Source organism: Thunnus thynnus, chromosome 13, assembly GCF_963924715.1.
Source record: "Thunnus thynnus chromosome 13, fThuThy2.1, whole genome shotgun sequence".
In the NCBI taxonomy this organism is placed as follows: Eukaryota; Metazoa; Chordata; class Actinopteri; order Scombriformes; family Scombridae; genus Thunnus; species Thunnus thynnus.
The window spans coordinates 13,205,486-13,224,391 of NC_089529.1; the positions used below are offsets into that span (position 1 = coordinate 13,205,486).

The window sequence follows — 18,906 nt, forward strand, 5'->3', positions numbered from 1 at the left end:
AACAAAATCCTTTTTTTTGTTTATTTGGATGGTAAAATATCACTGCACCACACACCAACAGATTCAATTCTAATCTCATTTTATTTGAAGATTTCCTTATGTAACAAACATACAAACCACTCTCGCTAACAGGAGAGATGTCAAGGCATTATACATTCTGAATAAATAATACAGACGATGCTATATTTTATCATTCTCTTTGATATCATGCCGTTGCTGTGGTCAGGATGCAGGCACTCGAGCTAAATTCACTGTATGAGATACCTTTCCACTTGCTAGCATTCTCTATGACTGTCTTTGATTGACTCAGCAGGAGACAGAAGGTCATTAATAAATGAGGGATCAAGTGTGAAAATGAAATTCAGCTGTTTCTTGACAACTCACATTTTAAGGCCATGTCAGGACACGCTTACGGTACATAAAAATAAACCAGTTCCCTCAAGCAGTATTCATTTATTTTGTCAAAATCTGTTCGAGGTAGCCTGTTTATATCAGGTCAACTTGGGTGTGAATAAAAAAAACAGCATCTTCAGGCACAGCAAACATAAGGGTCTAAGACCTCAGTAGTTATCCTACCAAGCAAAGGTAGCATGACAAGGCCATGCAAACAGGCTGCTACACACACACACACACACACACACACACACACACTTTATGGTCAGAGTCGCTCATAATCACTCAAATCTGAGACACTCCGTGCCATTCCTTGAGGGAGATAATAATTGTATCATCTTTAAATATTAGTAGAATTGATGATGCTCTGTGGGCTTCTGCACTGGGCCTCCTCTCCCAAAAGCTGATTACCTGCTGTATCTGAAGGCCTCCAGGGTTTCCTGTATGGAAATTGGTTTATGGTAATTTATATAAATAAACTTTTGTTTGAGATATGCACAGATCAAGCACAACATCAACTAGGGCCCAAAGAGAAACTCAGAAAAATGATCATGTCATGTACAGTAGAGGAGGGTTATAGTAATATCTTATCTAAAGACTTTTTTTAAAGCGGAGGTTCACACAAATACATGTAGTGGTGCAGTATCTAACCATGCAGATTGTTTGGGTTTTATTTGTCCACACTTTGAAATATTTGTTTTTTGAGATTTCTGCTGCCACCACAATACAATAAAGTGAACAGAATTTGGTTGTGGTGCTCGTAGCACTGAAAAATTACATTCAAAATTCAACAGACAGATAATCGGCGATAACCCCCGATCTAAGACTTTACTATCAACAGTTTTCATGGGGACTCTTCTTCTTCTGCTATTTCATCTAAGTACTAGCAAAAAAAAAGTAAAAGCAGTTAACATGAGGTCTGTGGATTATCCACAGTAACATGGACATTGTTTCCAGAAAGATGTGTTGCTGTTTAATCCTTTAAAGGCAATTTCCAAATGCTGAGAAACCAAATTCAGTTCACCTCCATTGTATCAGAATGTCTTAAAACTTGACCAAATCAAACCCAAACTATCTGCATGGCTCTATGCAACTAGAGATCAGTGAGAACATGTTTTTTTAACTGACCTTTAATTTCAATGATACAGTGTTTATATGGTTTATATTGCCATAAACTAACTACACGGTGAAACAGAGGTCTAGTAGTAATTTGAGCGTATCCACGGCTGATTTTCGTACCTTAAAAGGCTTCAGAGACATACGGTACAAACAATTACAACCACATACATGCACAGCCATTCTCTCGTCCACAGTCACACACACACTGCTGTACACACAGTAGAGGAACTGTTGGGAGGATCAGTAGTTTTCTCTGTTGATCCATTCTTGTTCATTGAAGTATCTCCTTCCACCTTCAAGATTCAGGCCGTTTCTGTAGCAATCCAGATTTGCTTGGTAGGATTTGCGTTTTCCGTAGGTTCCCACGCTGGTTTGGTAAGTGTCCTCCTTGCCGTTGCTGATGTATGTCTGGTAGAGGTCAGCCTTTACTGTGTGACCTCCAGGCCTCAGTTTGGGATCATAGAGGTCACTTCCTCCTCTGATACTGCCGTCATACAATCCGTGGTCTCCGTACACACTGTTGCCGTAATGCTCGCTCTTTGTTGTACGACGACCAAGACTCCTGTCATAAAACTCTCTGTGGCCAGAGCGACCCAGACTGCTGTCAGTCAAGTCCCTCTTTCCTGACCGGCCCAAGCTGGTGTCGTAGAAATCGCGTGTACCGCGACGCCCGAGGCTGAGGTCATTGAGGTCAAAGTTGAGGAAGCAGCTCTCTGTACTGGCAAGCGTCACAAAGCCGCTCTCTGTGTCCCGACCGCCCAGGTTGTCATAATCACCTGTCGGGGTGTCAGGGGAGGAGCATAAAAAGGAAGTGTTTTTGGTGTGCGGGCGTGCGGAAACCAGGTCATCGTCTTTCTGGGAGCGAATGACGTTGTAGACATCGGTTGGAGTCGGGCTGGGGCAGAGGCCCGGGTCTGTCTGGCATACTTCTGATTTCTGCTCTTTCGTCCTTCTGTCTCACACACAAACAACAACACACCTCAAATATTAACACAAAATAAAACCTCAACCAGACTGCACTGTTCATAAGTATGACAGACCAACTTTATTATAGGAATACAATTTTCCGGACGTGAATACCGAATTGGTGATTTGGTCTTCATTTCATAATCTTAAATTCAATTGAAAATTAGATTGAAGATTAATTGAAGATTAGATTTAACTTGATAATTATTTTTGAGTGATAAAAGGTTGCACTGTGTGACGTTCCTTTATTACCATGAACATTCGCATTGTACTTTATCTTTAAACAAATCCCACATGTATCATCCTGCTGCCGTGAATTCTGACTAGTACGTATTAATCCACAGTTTAAAATAGTCCCCAGCAAATACACTATTTACTACTGTTTGAGTAACGTTTGGTACCACCTGTTGTAGGAAATTTCTTAGCCTTAGAAAAGAAAATGAAACTATATTCGTAAGCCGTTTTTAAAAATGTATCCTTCAGTGCCACAGACGGGGTATGAAAATCAGAAACTACTGACAAAAAAAACATTTTGTTTCTTCATTGAATTTGTTCACAATAAAAAAAGATCCCTCTGTTTACTAGAAATGTTAAATTAAGCCACATGGTATTTCCTCTTGAAGGCTGTAGCATATAGATAGTCCTGTGTAAAGGTAAACTGTGTTTTAATGACAACAATGATACCAGAAAGTATATTAAGAGAAGTAAATATAGTGTACAGCCTTGTTTGTCAACTTTTACTCTTACTATTTGCCTTACAGAAAATATGGACTAAGCTGCTCAGTGATGAACACATTAATGTTTGAACTACAGTAGATAAAAGGTGCAAGTCACTGCAGGAAGTGTTTCAAATTGTGATTGTTGGATATCTTTATCTTCAGGTGACATAAAACTTTTGTCTGTCTTCAGTATTAAGTATTTGTCTTTGGTTTGGATCCTCACCGTCTGACGAGCAGTTTAAAGCAGCAGACTCCGGTCACTGTCAGTAACAGCAGTATCAGAGGAATGGTGGGAATGAAGATGTAAACCAAATTCAGAGCTAAAAAGAGAGAAACACACAACAGTCATACAGATTTAGTGATTGTCGTTTTGGGATTAGGATATAGCTCCATTAGAGTGGTGATTATATTCTCTTCTCCTGTACAGAAAATGGCAGGTTTATCAATTTGAATGAATGGGTTAGTCAACCTGTACTTCTGTCCTTGTTAGGGTTGATTGGATCCCACGGCCGCACAGATGAGGGGAAGATGTCTGTAATGAAAAGCATCCATGACATTCAGACTGTGTCACTGTATATTGAGAACACTGTCTCAAACTGTCCAAAGCGTCTGCTAAATCATGTTTTTTTAAAATGACACTGAATACGTTTTACCCGTTTGTGTGGCGATCGGGGAAGGGGAAGGATCCTCTGGGTTCTCTGTGGAGAAGATAAACCACAGGGAACAGTGTTGCAGTATTATAGTAAAAGTGAAAGATTATTCGATCAGCATGTGCGGCAGTACCTGCAGTGTATTTGCAGATGAAGTTGTTCTTGGTTTCGCAGTTGTCGTCATTCCACTGGAACATGTAGAGCCCTCCCAGACCAGGGGGAGCGGATGGTTGGTGGTACATTACCACGCACACCTCATAGCCGCATGATGGCTCATCCTCGTGCCAGTTTCTGCATACACACACACACACACACAAAGGACATGTACAAAATCACTTTTTCTCAAAGCTGATTTAACCAAATCTTTACAAAACATACATTACCGTATAAAAAAAACTAAGGCAGGGTATCAAACCACAATACTTTTTTGGTACTGAAAAGTGTTTGTAATATCGAGTATCAAAAACTGTCAAGTTCCAAGAGCTGGCGTCTATGTGTGGCCAGATTTCATAATCATTTTTAATTATTTCTTGATTAGATAGTTCCTCATTTTAATCAGTTTTTTGTCTGTTTTAGGCAAAGCTTTATGCATGCTCGTGTTTAGACTACATTAGTGGTAGATCAAGAAATCAGTCAGCAATTTGCTCATCGCAGATACAGTATATCTGTATCAGCATATGCTGCGTTGGCCAATAAGTTATATGAAATTGCAGTACAGAAATGCCAAAATATGTCAGATTTAGTTTAAAAATCCTTGAGAACCAGTGGAAAACAGGTCAGTGATAAACAGAAAAAAGAAGAGCAGATCCTAACTGTTTTTTGTGTTTTTCCTGCCATTGAGGTCCTGTTTTGTGCACATATTCAGAGGAAATTTAGAATCAGTGTCTCTGTTACATAGTTTGTTGGTCAAACTTTGGTATCTCTACTGAAACTCAGGTATTGTACTCACACTAGTGTCACAATTTTTTATTTAAAATTTTCAAATGATACTCAGCCAGACTTGGAACAACACAAATGAGGCAACACACATTCCTCATCAACTAAATCAACCAGTGAAAATGAATCATTGCAACACCCACTGACATTTCACTTCACTGCTCTAAAACTCTAAAAAAGTTTAACTTAATACACATCCTGTCCTGATTTTCAGCCCTATGGCCCTCTAAAATAGCTCCCACCCACCTAAATGTAGACTTGCTGCCGTCCAGCCAGTAGTACTGTGAGGAGCAGTCACTGCTGCTGTCCCCGTCTCCATGGTTACGTCGGAGCCCGATCCAGAAGTCTCCATCAGTTGGGCGGATCTCTGTGATGAGCTGCTCTACGATCTTCTGCTCAGACGGTGACTCCACGCTCAGCAGCTGCCCGCCGTCCCGCTTGCAGGCGAGCTCTGCCTCCACAAAGTTCAGCCGCCGCCGGTGCTCGGAGAAATAGGCCAGCTTGTAACACGGCCTCCCTTTTCCTGCCTTGCACACACGTTGACCTGCACACATACACATACATTCACCTGATTGTGCCTCTGCCAGATGTTCAATGACTTGTATTCCCTCACAAGTATCTGTTAAATAGACTATGTTTGAGCACTGAATACAAGAAATTACTGTGATGTGGGGATTTTGTAGATGTGTAACCCACAAGTACAGAGACAGAGATAGTTGTGGAAGACTTCATAAAACAGTATTCTTAGGAGAAGTGCGTTGCTCACCTCTGGCTTCAAATATATCCGCTTCAGGAGTCCAACATACAGTGTAGAGTCAGGAAGGCAGTCCACAAGGAGGAAACCAAAGAGAGATCCACAATCAAGTGTTTGTGTTTGTGTCGTGTTGTGTATTTAATGCATGCAGGCTTACCTGTAATGAGGCTCGCGGCTCCCGATGGATCAAAACATAAAAGCAGCAGGTGACAGAAGATTGTAAGCAGGTCCATCTCTGCCAGTTACTGTGTGTTCACCACCACCTCTTGTATTTTAGTTTAGTCTCTCTCATTCCGCTGTCTGTTCATCTGGCCGTCAGCTGAGTTCAGGTTAAACTCATTAGCTTCTTCCAGAGCTGAAAGAGCTTCAGGTGTAAGAAAACGCACACAAAAAATTGAAATAAAGAGTCTTCTATTCTGTGTGCTCAAGGCTGAAAGAGAGCGCATGTGAGACAGAGGGAGGAGCAGGAAAAGGGGGAGAGGAGACGTGTGTGTGTTGAGGGGGGTGCTGTAATCTGTTAAGAGCAGTCTTAATGATTGGGAGAAGAGGCTGCATCGATCGCAAGACATCTAATCATGCAAGTGCTTCTCATCGTAAACGCTGACAAGAGGCAGATTTCACTCCTTTCTTTATTACCTAAGCTTTAGGTATTATCATTATAAAAGTGTTACATGAAAACGATCTCCCCTAACTCAATCAGGGATATTTTAAAATATAATTTCAGGTCCATCTTTAAGATGTATTGCAGCATTCTTCCCTTATTGTGTTTCAGTACAAAGTGAGACACATTTAAGATAGCTGCCATCTCCAGGAGGAGGGACAAGGTGTACATTTCTCTATCCTTTATTCTTAACTGAAAACTTGGCTTCAAATATTAAACGTTTCTCTGCGACATGAAATATATTTTAGACGAAGTAAGCAACGATCAAATGTAACGACCAGAAATAAATATGTGTCGTTGTTATTTATTAAGAGTGTAACACTAAAAAAAGTCAGCTAATCTGCTTCATCAGGAGTGTGATTTAAGCAACACAAGCAAAAAAAAACCCCAAATGTCGTCATGTTTTGATTCAAATGTTGCTAAACCCTAATTGGTGCAAGGAAATGCATGACATCATCTGTTTCCAACCGAGCCCTGCCCACTTTACGCTAGCGAGAAGAGCAGAGAAAAAACGCACAACACAGAAAATCTCTTGTAAAATAACCAAAATAACCAATCGTTGTAACTTTGACAGAAAATGTCGTCTTTATGTAGGATTCCATGAGTCAGAATAAGAAGCTGACTGAGAAAAAAATGGTTTTCAGGGCCTTTAACTGTCTACGGGTCAGAAATTAAGCTGTAACCAGCTGTCTCCTGCAGTCTTTGTGCTAAGCTAACTGACTTCTGGCTGTAGCTCTATATTAACTCTGCAAACATGAGAATGTTATTGACTTTATCATCTAAATTTAATCAAGAAAGCGAATAACAAATGCCTCAAAATGTCTGACTATACCTTTAACTTAAAAATGCATAATTTTGCCCCTCAAAGCAGACAAGTTTAGTGATTGATTTCGAGTTTAGTGAGTGATTTAGTGATTGATTTCGGAAACTCAACTCGGATACACGTCAAATTATTTAGATGAATGTTAGACGTTACTGTTAAGGGAGATTTCCTCTGCCATCATTATGATTTCATATTTAAGTGTCAAGATCAGCAGAAGCCATGGATGTATGTGCGCGTGCTTTTCTGAGCACAGATGGGGGGAAAAAGTGTATGTATGCAGTTCTTAATGGTAGCAATTTCTAAAATGGCCCATAAGGTTGATATAGGGCTTGCAGAGAGACAGATCAGTCAGAGTTTAAACAGCAGGATGCTTCATCAGGAATATGCTGTGTGTGCTACTGTTGAATTAGGTAGTGAGGGTGGACGGGGTGGGGGGGCAGCTCTGAATGTACTGTCTGCATGCATACTGCTCTATCCAAACACTGCTAATCAGTTTAGGTCTAACAGATTGAATTCAGCCAAATGGTTTCAGCTTTGTTTAAATTGAAGGTGGAGTATAGGATGTTGGGGTTGGCAGGTGATGCTCTGAACAATAAAAGAGAGGACAGAGAGGTAACCGAGAACTCCAGAGGGATTCAATAAGGAATGATCCTGGTTTTAAAATCCCTCCTTGTTTACGGCGTCTGAGACCAGAAGAGGGTTTCATTCAATTAAACCTCTGCCATTCGTCTCTCCTCTCACACAGTCTGTCTTACTGCGTCTCTGCCTCCTCCTCCTCCTCTCATCCCACTGACCTCCTCCCTCTTTCCCAATTAGTTAAAGGGAAACCAGATGAATGCTCCCACGGGAAGCCAGTACATCACTGATCAAACCTACCCATGTGGATACTCACCATGTCAGACAAACCTAACAGAGATGTTGAAAATTCACCACTACTCTGATGTTGGACATTTAGCCGACATACATTAGTTAAGAGCCAAATTGCTAAATGTACATTTTCACTGAGGCGAGCCCCGACAGCATAATGGTCAACAGATCATCGTTACACATGATTTGAAGCCATAAACCTACTTTGACCACAACAAATCATTTCTAATGCAATACTCTGCTTGTTTGTGGGCTGTAAAAACGCAGCAGTGACTGACAAACTCAGTTGATTTCCATCTGAAAGCCAAAAAGAGAAAGAAAAAACTTAATTACACACCAAAAAAAAAGAACTTAACCTCCCACTAAATTAAATTTGACTGATCTGAGCTGGCATGCTGCCAGCCTGAGTGTCCGCATTGCGTAGGCCTGCACAGAGAACTGGAAGTGGGCCCTGAGTCACTGACCTGAGGGGGAGCTGGACGCTCTATCAGCAGAGCTGAGTATCCATAAAAGAGTTTTGATGAAACCTTTTCAGCGATGTAGTAATTCTTTCCTTTTTTATGCAGTTTTAGAAAAGGCCTGAGAAAAGTAAACTGTTTCATAACCTGTGATTGTGAATGTATAAACGAAGTGTAATTTAAATTACACTAACATTAGCTCTAATTCTACATTAAGTTATTGATACTCAGTATATCGCTGTGATGTTGTAAAGTTTGTTTGTTTGTTTATTGATAAATCGACTCATTGACATTGAATTTATTACATGTCAAAAAAGGGAAATTATAACAGTGATACAAATCATAAATACTCCATACAGAAAAGCCATAAATGGAAAAATAGTGAATCTAAAATTGATATCATCTCACTCTATATACCGTCATATGGCTAACTCAACTTAACCATTTGCATCAAGATACAGATTAATGCTCATTTATTAACTTCTGTACATACTGGTTGAACACTCAAATCACTGTAGTTGTGGATTTTGAGAATGAGTGATGCCAAATTTATTGTCAATGTGTGCTACTGATGAGACATTTGTGTTTTCCATTGTGAACTCACAGTCTGATTGAATGAGTCATTGATTGAATCCAATCATCCATGCATCAATCAGCAAAAAATAACATACAGTTTTTAAACACACAGTCTACACAAATCACGTTACTGAAATGCTTAAACAAATCAGAGGAAATGTATTTAGCTGTTCAAAAACTTAAGTGGTGCGTACTCATCCTGGGTGTCATCTCCAAGGACTGATTTGAGGAAAGGTACAACTTTGAAAAGATTAATATGGAAATCTCTGGAAGTGGCGTCTGACTTTGTCTGACTGCCTGACGTGCAAAGATTCTTGGTTCCCCAGCTGACCACTGCAACCTGGGAAATAAATCGTTGGTTACTTTACACGATCAACAGGAAATTACTCGTTCACATTTAATCATTTCAGTGGGTTTTTTTTCTGTGATTGGATGCAAGGAAAAGAACAGCTGTTTACCTGTATTGTGCGATACACGAGATAGTCTTTGACCACAGCACCTCCAGAGTCACCTGTCCCAATAAATTCACACACACACACACACACATGTACGGTTACATCCAAAATAATGGGCCTCATTTACAGATCTGCACCAGTGTTGCTCATGTTTTAGTATATAAAATGCATCTAATCTGAAATCTTCTATGACAGATTGACATTTTACTTGATAACTGAGACTTAAAGGGCTGAAGACTTTGGAAATTGAATAGTATTTTTGTGTATGTGCACACACTTTCTACAAGGCTCAGGATTTCACAGAAGCCTAAATATCCCATTAAATGTGATAAGGATATTGATAAAGACATGACATAGAGGGAACATACCTGTACATGCTATATGATCTACCTGAGGAAACTGACCACCAGTGCACAGGAAGTTATCAGTCACAGCAACCTCTGGATTTTTCGTTGTTATACCTGGTGCCTCTATCGCATGGCTGATGCATTCATCTCTCTGTAAAAAGAAGAACCAGCTCAAGTTGACTTTTGGGTTTTGATACGAACATCAGACACAACACTGCTCAGTCATTTAAAACTCACATTATCGCCGATCTTAGCGCGGACAGTTTTTTCCTTTACATGGCCTCTTGACTTTGTCAGGAAATAGAGTTCTTCAATATGATTCTTAAACAGGAGATCCTCTATATGAGAGACCACAAAAATACAGTTATTAAACCTGAGGCTCCAGCTGTTTTGATCTAATGTTGATAAAAGAACATCCAGAATTTAGGCTGACTAGCACTTCTGTCCTTTATTGGTTTTAGAGAAGTTTATGCTCCAGCAACCCCAGCCAAACTTGTTATTTGAGATAACATTACATTCACTAAACACATTGGTTAGTCGTCATCCTAAAAGCTGTACGTTACAAGTGAAAACGTACCGTTTGAAAATATAAACACTAAGCAGCCATAATAGAATGACAGTTCATTTTTCCAAATCTTAATCTTAAAATATTAGGACTAAATTCACTGCAACACAAGAACAATTTTACTTTATTTAGCAATAAGCTACATGTCTTCTACAAGGATCATCAACTGATGAGTATGCTGACTCTCTGCTCCAGACGTTCAGCTTTAGCAATTTTGCACAAAATCATGTATTTTGTCATCAAGTGCATATTTAAGATCCCTTTAACAAGATTCTCCTGTAAAATCAGCTGAAAACATAAAAAAGTTACAAACTAAAATCCACCAACATTCTCATTGTAAACTAAAAAAATATGTGCAGTGTGAGAACAAAAGCTTGAAAGGCAGCAATAGCAACTAAGGGAAGCAGGGCTTAGACGGTCAGTTGTGGTTCATTTAGCTGGAAATATCAGATAAACTCAAATGTTACTTTAATGTATTGCAGTGTATTGCAGACTGTAAAAAGAGTCAATTTAGGTCAAATTGCCCAGTTCTCCATAAAGATAAGCAATTTTTAGTATTTATGAACCCCAGGCTGTGCATTGGTGTCACAGTGTGTCACAGTGTGTCACCTTGGTCCTTGCAGGTGGAATTACCAACCAGTTGTAGAGCATCACTGGTCTCCTGGGTGCAAGGTATGCAAACAGGTCTGAACGAGATGCCAAAAGACAATATAACACAGAGAAGATGATGTTCCAAGTAAACAGCTTTTAACACAGAATGTTTATTTATTTAAAAACATGCCATATTACAAATGTTATTTTACTAAGCATACTTCAGAATTTGTGATTAATCTATTAAATCTGTGGACATGTTTGTGTGTGTTTGTTGAAATTATCTTCACAGTAAGAAGCGTTTATCAATAAATCCTCAGGCAGGACTGAGAATGTAACAACAAACCCAGCAACAGTGATGTAGACAGAGCTCTTACCTGATATAATAGGAGAATTCAACATATTCCTCCAGTTGAAGGAGAGCCACATCATAGTCATAGAACTCTGCCACGCCTTCACCCTCTTTAGCCTTGGTATTGAATTTTGGGTGTAACGTGATTTTTTTAACCCTTCTAGCTGTAAAAGAGACACAATCAAGTGTATTATTGTTGCTGTAATGAGTAGTAGTAGTAGACAGTATGGGAAAATGTGTATCTTTAAAATCAAAATACTTTACTATAGCAAATTCGAAACTTAGAAATATCCATTATCAAAGCAAATAACTTCACTGGGTACCGTAACACTTATTTTTGTTGATGTAAACTTCTAAAATGCCAATATGTCAAGTTCAGGTAACTGAAGAGTGGAGACATAATTAAACATACAGACATCACAGGAAAATTTACTTACTTACTTACCTTGATCATCAATCTCAACCTTGATGTGCTCCTCCCTATCTCCAAATTTGAAGCAGTGAGCAGCAGTCAAGACAAACTCATTGGTCACAAGAGAGCCAAGGCAATTTGTGAAAGTTCCCTCCTTCTTAGAATTTAAATGATAAATGGATTAATAAACAATGTAGTGTCATAGTTATATATTATGCAGAAGCAAGAACCGATTTTCTGTTTTTGCGTTTACTCAGCACAACATCTGGCACCACAGCAAAAGACAACATGGACAACAAAGCATGCTGGTAGATAATTAGGAGGCAGTTTTTCCACAAAATCTCACATCTGAGGCCCTGACTCTGGTACTGTGTTGTCACTGAACCAAATCTCTGTGCATAACCGTTATTCTCTGGTCACAGTTATTCTCCTTTGTGGAAAGTATATTCCTCTAATTTTACTGTATTCAGTCTTCCAATCATGTGTAGGATTCAGTGATATCTAGCGGCGGTGAGGGTGCAGACTGCACCCAAATGAATACACTAATTAAAGCATACATATGAATATTATATTCCATTTCTGCTAAGTCCGTTCCACTAGATGCCACTAAAGTCTACACGCTGCACCTTTAATAGAAATTCTGAAATATTCACCTCGACAGTAATGAATACTACCCATGGAAACCTTTTCCTCTGGTCCCTTTCACTTCCTACAGTTGCTGACTTGTGAAGACCACATATGCCCAAAAATTCGTCTGCATCTGCATGAAAAAAAAGCATTATAAAACAACAAATTCAACGTTGCTCAAGTTCATGGTTATATCAGTATAAAGTAAAGGCTCAGTATTGACACTAAACTTTACAAATTGGCAGATGTTTTTGTCCAAAGCTTTGGGAGCAATTTGGGGTTCAGTGTCTTGAACCAATTGCATATATAAAACATTACATTTCTACATTTTTTACATTTAAAAAAGCTGATGCTTTTATCCAAACTAAAATTACAATAAGTGCAGTAAACCTCAGTAGGGACAAGAGCTAGATGTCAGAGGAAGTGCAACATAAAATGGGAGCCCCTAAAAAACCCGGAGTGAGAAATAAAACTGACTGACAGTCTTCTTAGAGTAAATACTTGATATGACAACTATCTAGTGTTTAACATTTATTTGTTCAAATGTTGATTATAGATGGAGAAAATGTGTTACCAGATTCATTCAGCCCTCTGCCATTACTTTCAGAGATGACTTACCAATTATTTCATCAAAGGCTTCCTTCAAGTTTATTAAGTCATTTTGCATTCTGAAGTAATGCCTGCCACCAGTCCCTATTGCGAGGGGCTTCAGCACATGATCAAGGATCTCATCTCCAATGGCAAAAATGTAAATGTCTGTAACAGAATAAAAAGCAGCACAATCACCGCTGAGTCGAGACACATAAACTAACTCAAGCTAAATTTAATTAAGTTGCAACAGATCAAACATAAAACTCACCCAGATAGTCTTCTCGTGATTGAATGCCCTCAATGTGGTTCATGTACACCATGTTCTTTATTTTTCTCACAGTTCGTTCAGGTGAACCACCCATATTATAACCACCTGCAATGAAAGAAAACAGTTTTCCCTGCTTTAACCTTTGCTCTTACATAAACATAATTCAATTGTATTATTAATACTTCATACAGGCTTTATACTAACAACTTTAAATCTGTGCTAATTTGATTACAGTTGTAATAAGACTACTGGAGTGAATTCATGCATATTTCACACATTAAATGGTTGAGGTATTAAATCCATGATTTGCCTACAGTGAAAGTTTCATTGCAACTTCATTGCAGAAATAAGTACATAAAATATCTCAAAAGGGAAAGGAAATTACCATCTGTAAAAACGATGAGGACGTGACGATGTTCCTTAAAACCTTCATCTTTAACTCGTTGCTTTACCAAAGCCATGTCTTCCAGGAAGGTCATAAAGACTTCGTTCAGATTTGTTCCAGCAGTGTCTCTGTCTTTGACTCAAAGCACACAAACACACAGTAAAACATAACGTTAGGATCAAGCTGTTTATTTTTTTAGCAATGTGTCTGATCTGTTTGACTTACTGGTTTCTGTAAAATTGTCCAATTTAGTCATCAGAGTGCTTAGTGTTTCTCTACCATCCATGAAATCCAAAATTCTGGAAACTCTAAATACTTGAGAGGAGAAAAAGAGGACCTCATAGTTTGTAGTCACGCTAAAAGATGAAATCTGTGGAGACACAAAGAATATCAGTTAAGTACAAGGTGAATGAGTTTTAGTATTGTATGAACTTTTGACCTGAATGTGTATAAACATGCAAACTTGTGGAACTGCTGTGAAATGTTTTATTAATGCAACACCTCCACATGTATCAAACTGCTTATCGTTGTTATTTTGTTGAGTAATTGATCCATTTATCAGCATAAAGAGTATCCCGCAGTGTGCACTGACAACAAGCCAAGGGACCAACGCCAAGGAGTGTCAGTCAAGATTATGATGTGTAATTCATAATGAAATTATGATGGTCCCAATAGCCAAACGGGATGAGATTATGTTTGTACATGTTATGTGCACAGTGTGTGAAATGTGCCCTAAAGGTGTGTCAGATAGAGTTAAATGCTTTATCAGTCAGCTCACACCAAAAATACTGTACAATATATGACTTCATTGTAAAAATCGCATGGAAGCAGTTGATTTCTCTGTAGGGCCATAAATATCATTATAATAGTCACATGAGTAAGAGGCAAAACTGTTCATTTCCATGAATCAGTTTGTGCTAAAAATGTATATAAAAAAAACATAGTCTGTTGGGGATGTATGGAAACCCAAAGTGCTCAAAATTGAATAAATAAATAAACAAGACATTATGAAAAAAAAGAAAAAAGTGACATAATCATAAGTTAAATCCAATAAATGTTTTAGACGCATCTCTTTTCATAAAGTTTATTGTGGGTCATTTTTATTTCATTCTAGCAGTTTTTGTTTCAAAAATGAACAGTGCTACTTTTCCCCCCAAACTCTGTTTATATTTCATCAGGCCGTTTTCCCCGATGAGCATTGTTTTTTCAAATGCAACTTTTTATCAATACGTTTTTGTCCGTCAATCCGTACAATCAGGGAAGAGCCAGTTATGTGACAGGCTGTTGGTTTGGTCTCAATGAGCGGGCACCTCGGGTGTCCATACCGGCTGGTCCAAATGCAGAGTATTTGTGAGAAAAATACTTCTAAATAAATATAAAATAATGCAAACTTGCTAAACTACATAATATGTCTGACCCACCGATAATACTGTCCTCCTTTGCGTCACTCTGCCAAGCTCAATACAAACTCTAACATGTCATTTTATTCTTTATAAGATCAAGTAATTGATTAAATGTCCAGACTAGTCACACTAACTGCTATATTTCTAACATGTTTTAACAACTCAGCAAATGTACTGCCAGCATCCATCAACAGCAATCTCTACTTTCACCCCATGTGCATCCTTTAAATTGAGCCAACAATCAGCAAAACAATCACAATGTAACTCACCTCTCTATTCCCAGTACAATGTTGCTGACTGTTGGCAAATTTAGCATGAAGGAGAAAGAGTTCTGTGGCGGCGACCCTTTCCATTAAAAAAGCACTCTAAAACTTTAATATATAAACTTTTGAGAAAAGCTCAAGAGAAAAGCTACTTGTTTCTCACCTTTGAAATAAGTGATTTTGTAACATTTGTTGCATTTTGGATGTATTCCTCTTGGATGCTCTCGGAAATATCCACAGCGATGTAGATGTTTAGTGTCCCAGTTTTTGAAATCCTGATTTTTCTCCCCTCCTGTGTGTCAACTGAACCATCAACAACAAATACTGTTACTGTTCCATAAGCTATATATGTCATATGATACTATATAATGTCATCTATCAAGAACTTAAAGGACAAGTTCACAATTTTTCAAGTCTGTCTTAAAACAATAGTCATGTGCCCAAATGAACATTGACACATGTTTTTCTTGCGCTAATCATTCCTCTATTCATACTGGCCATTAGAAGTTGAAGCCATTCAGGCATCCAAATGAGTCAAATCAAGTAGATATGTTTCAACGTTACAGTCTTTTTTTAGTGCCTACGTCCCTCTTTTTGTTACTATTCTTCCACCGCAGCTCAACAGGGGAACACAAAGAGGTAATTTGATGTTAAAAAGACTGTAAATGTGGCAGATATCCACTTGACATGACTAACTCAGACTGCTGAAGCCTCATATAAGCTTCATGATTACAGTGAGAAAACCTCTTTCAGTTTTCATATAAGGGACCTGACTGTTGTTTCAAGACAGACTTGATAACTTGTGAACCTATCCTTTAATACAAGAGAAGACAAGGCAGTGTCTTCTGAATTTGTTACACATTAAAAACATCCTTACCTGCAGATTTGCTTGTTTAGATTATATTAATATATACAGAATTATTGTTTAATGTCAGTAGTTTTGGTGCAATTAACTAAAAAAGAGGATAAAATATAAAATTATCACTAGTTTTGAATGAGACAAAATGTCATCAGCCTCACTACTAAATTATGGTGTAGTAAAAAATGATCACAATAAAATTTCTATTAAATTAAAAAAAAAAGATAATAATATCATTAGTTCCATGACCTTACCTGTTGGCTCATAAGTGGTGAGGCTGCCTTTGATTGCACTGCCAAATGCCTCTGATACCTCTTGTGAAGTGTCATAGGTGTGTGTGTCTGCAAGAAGCAAAAGCCACATGAACAGGGGTTGGAATAAATGTAACAAAGAAAAGTGACACAAAAGAAAAAAGAAAAAGTGGTGGAGATTTCAGTGTTCGTGGGTGGGAAGTTGGTGAGGGATTGTGTCCTAGTGAGTGCTTAGCATGTCTGTGTAGATCCCACCTGCTTCTGCACAGGCACTCTCACCAACCAATAGTACATGATCCCTCACTGGCTTCCCACCCGCTAACACTGCCAGTAGCAGAGGTTCATTGATACAGTTTGATTTCACCTATTCATCATCCAGCTGAGTCAATTCAAAAAATAACAGCAGATTTATTTCACTTAGATTTAAAAAAAAATAAATAAATAAATACATTTTTTTACTATATTTTATTTTTTAATGGTAAATTTTATTTATATATTTATATCACCTGTCTTTTGTAGTAGTTGTATTTTTCTCTTACTTTGTATGGTTACTTGTGTTTTCTCTTGCCTTCTGTTTTTTGATTGTTATGCACCACAACACCAATTTGCCATGAGGAAAATTCTTTGTATGTGCAAACCTACTTGGCAATAAGCCTGTTTCTGATTCTGACACTTTGGACTGTGCTTGGTACTCACTCACCCCAAACAACAGACAGTTGCAGAATTAAAGATGCAGCTGCCTTTTTTTTCAAGACAGAAACTATTGTGAAACAGGAACTCGTCAAAAGGTGAAGATTGTATGCAAAATACAAGTTAGTTACTGTAGTTACTTAGTGAGATAGCTAACAATTGTGTTGTCAATGAATGAGCTAGTGTGCTAACTAGCTAACATCCACAAACTGGCCTATGCCACAACATTGTTGATTAAATGTAGGTCACAGTTAGGTCAGCATAGGTCTTTTTGTGACATGGAGAGCTGAAGCCATGATGTCACCTCTGAGCTAGCTTTCTATTGGATGCTGTGGCGTCAGTGGCGCCAGTGGCTACCACAGAAATGGACTCAGTCATTCAGTGCCATTTACTGACTGGCATAAAAACTATGAGATTAATAGATATTAAAGAAAATGTCACATTAACGCCTCTTAATTAACTCGACAACACTAGTCATTGCTTTTGAATGTTGCAGCTTTGCTGTTGCAGGCGGCTGTCATGCAGAAGAACTTTTCATGGCAAAACTTTGGTCAAATAACACAAAATGTCAACAGAGTTTGTAGGTATCTGTCTTACAGTAGCATGCTGGTTCTTGGCCAGTCCACTGGCCACTCTCCAGACACACTCTTTCGCTCGACCCCACCAGAAAAAGATTGCTACTGCAGCTGTATTTCACTTTGTCACCAACATCAAACACATTCCCTGTTCTTAAGGCACCAGGTGGGATGCCAGGATCAGCACAATTATCTCCTGCTGTGACCACATTATTCATGTTTTTGCTTTAGTGAAAACACAATGAATATTACTCAAAATTGGCACTAAGAGTAGCACTTTACAGGAACATAAAATGATCTTACTTCAGGAATCAGTCATTATGATAACTTTTACAAACTCTCGATGGTCTATTTAATGTTGAACTGCTCCAGAAAGCAAATAGTTCAGACTGGAGAGAAAATATTGGATGGTATTTTTCACCTGGAAATTTACCTTCACTAGTCAAATTGATGTTTTTCACCTTTTTCAGCAGCATTTAAAATTGCCACACAATTGTACATTATTGCAGTCCTATTCAAAGTTACACATGATTGTTTTGTAAAATTCTGCCATAAATGAAGAAATATAATTATAAAATATAAAAAATATTACATCCAACTTTTTAGCAAATGGTAGCATAGCACCACCTATAAGATAAATATAAATACATGAATATCATGAGGAAACCATGCCCTGAAGACAATTAGGAACATTTAGAAATTCAAATGATATATAAAATATATGTCACTAAATTTCTTTTATCTGAAGTTGAAACAGGAGCTCACCCATGCAGAGGAGACATGAAAGAGCAGTGAACCAAATCCAGTGGACAGAAAATCCCATGTTGAACCTTAAACTGGGGAACAATACAAAAATGAGAGGATTTCACTGGAGTCGTACATTTATTTCAAAATGGACAGTGATGTTTCAGACAACCTAAGACCATCCTGCTACTTATTAACTCCATGACAAACAAAGGCAGATCAATAGTGTGTGTCTCTCAAAAAAAAATGACATTGCATTAGATATCAGGTAGATTAAAATAACTTGTGTTTCAATCCATTTTACTAATATAGAAATAAGCAGGTTACTTTCATTTAATTATATTCATTACGTACTGTATTAAAAATCACCTGCAGTAGTGTTTTTTTAAAATATTAAAACTCTTACGATGTGCAAAAAGAAAAAGATCTTTGGTTCCTATCATGAAAGACATTTAAATAAATCCAGTACAGTTTTTATTGTTGTCCCTCTTTTAATGCTGTAGTCCAAATCATCCAGGATTTCCCACCATGTGTACACACAGGGACAGGGTCACATGTCAGGTAGAAAAAACAAAGTAATTGTGAAACCAAGACAAAGTACAAACG

General features: G+C 38.1%; 2 protein-coding genes across 3 annotated transcripts; both read right to left on the reverse strand.

The window, feature by feature from the left end:
- Positions 1 to 62: 62 nt before the first annotated feature.
- layna (layilin a) lies at positions 63 to 7,439 on the reverse strand. The gene is made up of 8 exons (XM_067608080.1): positions 5,695 to 7,439; positions 5,550 to 5,570; positions 5,030 to 5,327; positions 3,981 to 4,138; positions 3,851 to 3,895; positions 3,667 to 3,729; positions 3,421 to 3,517; positions 63 to 2,464 (listed from the first exon to the last, which is right to left on the reverse strand). The coding sequence occupies exons 1-8, from the start codon at positions 5,768 to 5,770 to the stop codon at positions 1,753 to 1,755; spliced, it is 1,470 nt and encodes a 489-aa protein (XP_067464181.1). The 5' UTR covers positions 5,771 to 7,439; the 3' UTR covers positions 63 to 1,752.
- Positions 7,440 to 8,870: 1,431 nt separating this feature from the next.
- Positions 8,871 to 18,444, reverse strand: LOC137195589 (complement factor B-like). 2 transcript variants are annotated; one of them, XM_067608087.1, is made up of 15 exons: positions 18,322 to 18,444; positions 16,295 to 16,381; positions 15,345 to 15,484; positions 13,741 to 13,885; positions 13,516 to 13,653; positions 13,131 to 13,235; positions 12,890 to 13,027; positions 12,298 to 12,404; positions 11,678 to 11,798; positions 11,258 to 11,396; positions 10,899 to 10,975; positions 9,962 to 10,062; positions 9,746 to 9,875; positions 9,381 to 9,433; positions 8,871 to 9,262 (listed from the first exon to the last, which is right to left on the reverse strand). In XM_067608087.1, the coding sequence occupies exons 1-15, from the start codon at positions 18,377 to 18,379 to the stop codon at positions 9,086 to 9,088; spliced, it is 1,716 nt and encodes a 571-aa protein (XP_067464188.1). In that variant the 5' UTR covers positions 18,380 to 18,444; the 3' UTR covers positions 8,871 to 9,085. The 2 variants fall into 2 exon arrangements, with proteins under 2 accessions (XP_067464188.1, XP_067464187.1); XM_067608086.1 differs by having other exon boundaries at positions 11,678 to 11,801; positions 18,322 to 18,443.
- Positions 18,445 to 18,906: the final 462 nt, after the last annotated feature.

Coding starts and splice junctions, on each gene's coding strand:
- LOC137195589 (XM_067608086.1), bottom strand. CDS start 18,379: ATGGGATTTTCTGTCCACTGGATTTGGTTCACTGCTCTTTCATGTCTC. Junction 11,802..12,297: donor TAGTATTCATTACTGTCGAG/GTGAATATTTCA, acceptor TTAAATTCTAAG/AAGGAGGGAACTTTCACAAA. Junction 11,397..11,677: donor GGTTGAGATTGATGATCAAG/GTAAGTAAGTAA, acceptor TCTCTTTTACAG/CTAGAAGGGTTAAAAAAATC.
- layna (XM_067608080.1), bottom strand. CDS start 5,770: ATGGACCTGCTTACAATCTTCTGTCACCTGCTGCTTTTATGTTTTGAT. Junction 3,730..3,850: donor CCCGATCGCCACACAAACGG/GTAAAACGTATT, acceptor TTTTCATTACAG/ACATCTTCCCCTCATCTGTG. Junction 3,518..3,666: donor TAACAAGGACAGAAGTACAG/GTTGACTAACCC, acceptor CTCTCTTTTTAG/CTCTGAATTTGGTTTACATC.